A 6,401-nucleotide genomic window follows, 5' to 3' on the forward strand; every position below is an offset into this window, starting at 1 on the left:
GTAGCTTTTTAGGCCAAAGTTGAAGGACCTGACCAGAAGAGTGCAGTAGCAATCGCAAGTCTTAGGCCCAATCCGAATTCTTCCCTTCTCCCTATCTCTTAAAGGATAACTAAACCAGGAAGTTGGAGGCTGACTCCACCCACTGCCGAAATTTGAAAATCCAGTCAGAGGGGCGGGGCTTGGGGGCCGGATTGTTATCATTACTGGAGCTTCAGACTTCTGAAACTTACATGGTTTGACCAATCACAAAATGCCGCTCATTTCAACCTGTAGGGGGCAGCACAAAGACGTTTTTTGACTATATTTTGAAGAATTAAACAGTTTTATTTCAATTCGTCAAAAATTTGGCAACGGCAAACAGACAGCACTTTTAAAGCCCCATTTATGGCGATCAACAGCCAAAAAAAGTTAATTTAAGGTTTGGTTGCCGTTTCATTTAGCCCTCCAAACGGAGAGTAATAAAAAAATAGCGTCTCATAAGTCAGACGTCACTTTCGTTCAATGATGTCACCAATAATCGTCAGTCTGCTAGCGTTAGCGCGGAGCTTCCAGTGCTCAAATATAAATAAAAATAGTGGTTTTAGAACTTTAAAAAGTTCATGTTATGATAAAAAGTCATTACTAACATTCAAATGTAAACTTCTGTGGTTCAGAGCGCATCCACGTGAAGAAAAGCGCTTCGCCACACAATTTACCGTCACAACAAAGGACTTTCCCTCCACTTGAAGGGTCAGATTAAAAAATGTGTATATATTTTCCGGACAGCACTTTCATTAAAAATGTCCCTTCAAATGGAGGGGTAGGGAGAAGGGAAGAATTCGGATTGGGCCTTACTTCCTTTAACAGTAGGACACGCTCCTTGACCAGCTGTAACTCTACAACTGTTTACGCCATCGACATGAATAAGGGCATTCTGAGGCGGAGAAAAGTTAACATATGAACCTAAAGAATCATCAGAATTGGCTGGTATACGCCCATTGCTCCGGGCGGAGGGGGTTACAGGTGGATCCTACCAGAAAACGTGGAAATTGAGCGAAGTCTAAAGCTACCGTTTAGGCTGCAAGATCACCCTAAACAAGGGATAGGCAACTCCAGACCCATTTTTTTAAAGTCTCCGTTTATATTAGTTTTGTACAGAGTTTGTTTACATTGCACTAATTGGTACTGTCCTGTGATCAGCTGGTGTGGGAACCATCCATCGTGTTCCCTACCTCCACCCAGATAGGCTCTAGCTGCCCTGTCCAAGCCCGAAAGGGACCAGGGGCTAGAACAATGAATGAATAATTAGCAATGCTAAAAACTGATAAATAACTGACTGTATTTAAGTAATAATGCAGAATAAAGTTGATATATTTGTTGTGTAAATAGTTATATATCATAGTTTACCAAGGAAATATATTGATTTGTTTTCCGTATCGTCATATTATCGACATTGTGAATTGTATCGTATCGTGAGTCACTCCTAGTCCTACTTTTAGAATCCATTGTAGATGCATTACCTGTAGAGTTATGTAAACTTTTGAAGAGATACGATTGGCCAAAGAAGTAAATTCTGAAAGTAAAGCTCAGATGTTTAAGTATTAAGAGCTTAATAAAACCTGAACCTTGGACAATCAGAGGGCCAACAAGAACATATTACACAATAAAAGTAGGGACCGTTCCCATTGATGGTAATGGTGGCTAGATATTTGGAGGAAGCTGTTAAATACTGTAAATGGAGCTTCTCCATTTTTGTTTACTCTAGATAAAAAGCAATATCGAGCTGAAAGTTTTGCCACTGGCTCCGACAGTATGTATTCACTTTAGGGAACAGGTAGGACTTTTGGGTATCAAGTCAATATCACCGATATCGATACCAATATCAATATTTTTCGTAAATGTGGCGGATTTGACATAAACCTCAATATCTCAATATTTTTTAACCGTAAATAGTTTTTTGTAAGTTTTCCTTATTTTTTAATTACTTGATAAACATAAAAACAGAATCAGGACAATCTTTTGAGTTAGATGGAAAATAGTATAGTAAAATAAAAACTTATTAAAAATGAATGAACAAGTAACTATGATTTTGCTGGTATAGAAAAGTGTCAAACAAGAGTCAAAATATCTGCGAGCCGATATCAATCCGATACCAACTTGAGATCGATATTATCGATATTTCGGATCGATCCGCCCAGCACTAGTAACAGATACAATTAGTTAGAAAAGGACTTGTCTATGTTTGTCAGAGTTCTTAATAACATTAGAATGATTACCATCACTCCACATGTCTACTGGTGATACAACTATATACTTTAAAGATTCTACTGGTGCTCACAAAGTTCCTTGTTCTATATCTTTTCCCCACATCTCTGAAATGCTAAAAGCTGCCTCGGTTGTCCATCTTTAAGGTATGATAGCAGCGTAAGATAAAATCCAAATGTCTGCATGGCGGGTGAGTTAATAGTGACAGCGGTTATGACAATAATTTTATGTTAGGGCTGACATTTACCGCATCACGGCTCGCTTCAATCTCCAGATGTGGCACGATTAATGGCTCCGGGAGAGGATTCCCTTTCATCCACCTTTTTTTTTTGGCTCTCCGTTTCAGGGGATGATGTACCTGGAGGAGAGGAGATTGGTCCACCGGGACCTGGCAGCCCGGAACGTGCTGGTGAAGTCCCCCAACCACATTAAGATCACAGACTTCGGCCTGGCGCGGCTGCTGGACGCCGACGAGAAGGAGTACAACGCAGACGGCGGCAAGGTTGGTGTAAGTGGAGGCATGAAGATATTTGTTTTTCTAAATGACCTACCAGTCTGATTCATTAAACGGAAAGGTCAAGAGCTGAAAAGGTCACTTTTATCCAAATCCACTGACGACAACGAAGTACTTTATACAAGTATGACTTAATGGAACGATCACCCACTATAATCTACTCTCTTTTTGTTGCAATTTAAGGTAGTTTGAAAGTTGTACACATTTTACTAGATTCAATAACCAACATTTAGAATCATATAAGTATGATTGATGATAAACAACTTGATTGTCTTTTTAAGATCCAGGAAAAATCAACCGTTGCCAGTTTGGCAACGGTTGATAGACTCGACTAGACTTTGTCCCTACAGTGTTTGTTTTTAAAAAACTCAAATTATTTAGGGAAACATTTGATGGACATTTAAGTATTTTTTTCAAACTGTGTTCTTCCACTTTAGTGTGTATCAAACCACACTATAACTTTTACCTTGTCTTGTAGGAACATTATATGCGTTTAAATAATGAGGCATGATATGTCAGATGACCGAAATTAAGAGAGAAATCTTTAGATTTTGTGATCATATTCATCGTAGAGGAAGTGGGCTTGTGATAATACAGTGATAAATGGCGAGAAATGGTACTTAAGGTGTGGTGCTCTGTTTTAGGGGGGAATATTTCACCTCGCTGACTTTAACTCGTTCACACCTCAGCTTCAGCTCCAGTATTTCAACTGCCATGACTCCTGAACCGTTGACAAAATTAATGTAATTCCAGTGGGTTGAAGTGGAGAAAAGTAGCCTTTTGCATGATACACTTTACAGCAGGGGAGTCAAACTCAATCACACAATGTGTTAAAATCCAGAACACACCTTAGGTTATGGGCCGAACAGGATAACCATTTATTGAACACACTAAAACTCAATTTTTTTAAACATTAAAATTCTACATTTTTAACATATTTATGAACTAGATATACACCAGCAATAATGCTAGTGTGAATGCTGTAAGCTAAAGTTGGCTGCTGAAGATGCTCGTGGTGATAACTGAAGTTGCTGAAATTGATAACTAAACATTCTGAAGCTGATAGCGAAAAATGCCGAAGCTGATAGCCAGCTAAAACATTAGCTATGCCAAAACAGCTTTAAAAAAAAAAAGAAAAAAAAGAAAAGCATAAATTAGTGAATACAGGTAGCGTGTAGCTGAAGTGTTGGCTAAACTCCAAAAAAGCTTAACAAACTGAAAAAGCTTAAATTAGCCAAAACAGCTAGCATATAGCTGATATTAATCCAGAATAAATCAACATAAGCCTTAAATAACGTCCAATATTTTAATCTCCATTAAAACATATTTTGTCAAAATTATATAAGTTAGAAATAAGTGCAAGATAACATCAGGCCATTAATAACAATAAAATAGAATTTTTTGGAGGGCCGAATCCGGCCCCCGGGCCTCGACTTTGACACATGCTGTATAGTGTCATAACGCAATCAATGTAAATCAGTGGATACAGATGCTTAGTGTTGCAAAAACCAATTTGAAAACCCGCTTTTTTATGTGTCAGAATCCGCCGACGCACGTTATTCGTACGTGCACTTTCCTTCAAGGTGAATTCAAGAACTTTTAAGACCTCACACGTGAAAAATTACAACCAATTTCTCTGTTAAAGCAGCAAATACCACCAGATCTTTTACCGGTTTATACCTTTTATATATGAAATTGATATTAAATTGTTACGTCATCTTGAGAGGCGGAGCACCTATTAAATTAGTTCGATGGAGGGTGTAGGGTCAAAGGTCACCTGTCAAAATGAGTTTGATGGAAAGTATATTCCTTATCTCTCTCATTTGATTTAATGTTTTAATACCAGAAACTAATGAAGTACACAAGTCAGTTAAAGTATTAATAAAATATGTGCTTAACATTCACTTTAGGAATGACCCGATTAGTCGATTAATGAAAAATAAAAAAAAATGGTGATTAGTCAAATATTAAAATAATCATTTGTTAAAGAAACGACACTCAAAATTTAGATTTGACAGCAACTTAAAATTTTAATTTGCCGGCACAGTTTTGTAAAAGTTTGTGTCACCTCCATTTGTCTCTGTGACCGTTCATTTCCAATGTCAATAAAGCAGCGTTTGTGTCACCACCCCCCCCCCTTCCACCACCTCCTGCATGAGTGTTTCTCCGCGTGGCGAGCTTGGAAGTAATGATTTTACTGACACGTTAGTGCAGCGGCGCACAAACTGCTTTTATTTCACGTCGCTTAACGGCCAGTGTTTATAACCGGCGATCAATCAAATCGCTGTTTTCTCCAGGAAAAAGAGAAAAAAACGGTGAATGACGGTGGCTAAAATATGAGCAACCTGAGACTCGAGGAGCAGAAACTAATTATGCTACGTATCAATCAAAAAAGGAGAAAGAAGAAGAAGGACAAAAGCCCCTCTTGAGTTACACGTCCGACAAAACAATAGAGATGGGGGAAATAAAACCCAAAGAAATCCCTTTTTTCTATCAGCTTTACCAATTTCCCCTTAAACAAACTCCGCTTGAACTTTGTTTTCATGTAATACAATTTAGAAGCACTTCATCCAAACAAATCACGCCGCCGCCGCCGCCGCCGTTCCAGTCGGTTTGTTTTGTTCGGGGACCACATTAATCAGAGGGCCCCCCCCCAACGCTCGAGACCCGGCTATGCAAATTGTTCCGATCAACTCCCTTTATTAAATGGGCTTGTTCATCGCCACGTCTGTTCAGCCGGAGGCCCGGAGGTAGACGCCGCATCTCCGGGCAGAGCTGTTATCTCTGGCGAAAGGAGGAGGAGGAGGAAAAAAAAAACAATTTTGCGACCCAGGCGAGTTGGAAGCAGTCGTCTGAGTGATTGACTCCATGTTGGTATTCACTGATGCCTTGATAAATGAGAGCCGTTGTGGGCGCATCTACATGTGTGGCGTAAAAATGGAGGCGCCGCGGGAGATGAATCAACAGAGATGAAAGTGGAGGGGCCATAACACATTTCCAACCTGACGCGTATCATTTCCTTTTCTTCCTTTTCATTTCCCTAAAGGTGCGCGCGGGCCTTGCTCCGCCGGCTAATTGGCTCGAAAAAACCGCCGCCTTTTTAACGTCAATAATGAAATCAGTCGGGAGACGGGCGTCCTTGTCGGAGAAGGTCGGGAGACTTGCTTCGGTTGGCGTTTTTCACCCAAAACCTTAAAGTCAGCTGAGATAATGGCTAAAACTTTGATTAATACTACGCCGTGGATCCCAGATTTGTCTCGTTTTTGAGCAAATGTTGTTTGCAGTTCAGGTTAGGAGATATTTGAATGTGTTTCCATCTGTGTCTCCTCAGATGCCCATTAAATGGATGGCTCTAGAGTGCATCCACTACAGGAAGTTCACCCATCAGAGCGACGTGTGGAGCTACGGTGGGTGTTTCACAGTTTCCATCATCAAAGTTCAACTTAAAGTCTATGGAGCTAAATTAGGGCCAATATTATTTGAAACCAAAAAATTATTTTGGAAATAATACTAATGTTTGGCCGAAAAAAATAGGTTTCAAAACTCAAAATTTCAATTCAAAACTTTTTTTTCATTTTCGAATCTCAAAGTTTCAGTTTCAAGACTTTTGGCCGCGCTGGGGCGGGGCTAACACGCACCAGGA

At 39.7% G+C, this 6,401-nt stretch overlaps 1 protein-coding gene across 1 annotated transcript in view; it reads left to right on the forward strand.

Moving 5' to 3' along the window:
* Positions 1-6,401, forward strand: part of si:ch73-383l1.1 (receptor tyrosine-protein kinase erbB-4) — a 439,732-nt gene that overhangs the window by 409,713 nt on the left and 23,618 nt on the right. Inside the window, exons 21-22 of the mRNA XM_024288936.2 lie at positions 2,591-2,746; positions 6,090-6,165. Coding sequence (XP_024144704.1) covers positions 2,591-2,746; positions 6,090-6,165 — 232 coding nt within the window. The remainder of the gene's footprint in view (positions 1-2,590; positions 2,747-6,089; positions 6,166-6,401) is intronic.

The sequence above is a fragment of the Oryzias melastigma genome, linkage group LG2, assembly GCF_002922805.2.
Source record: "Oryzias melastigma strain HK-1 linkage group LG2, ASM292280v2, whole genome shotgun sequence".
In the NCBI taxonomy this organism is placed as follows: domain Eukaryota; kingdom Metazoa; phylum Chordata; class Actinopteri; order Beloniformes; family Adrianichthyidae; genus Oryzias; species Oryzias melastigma.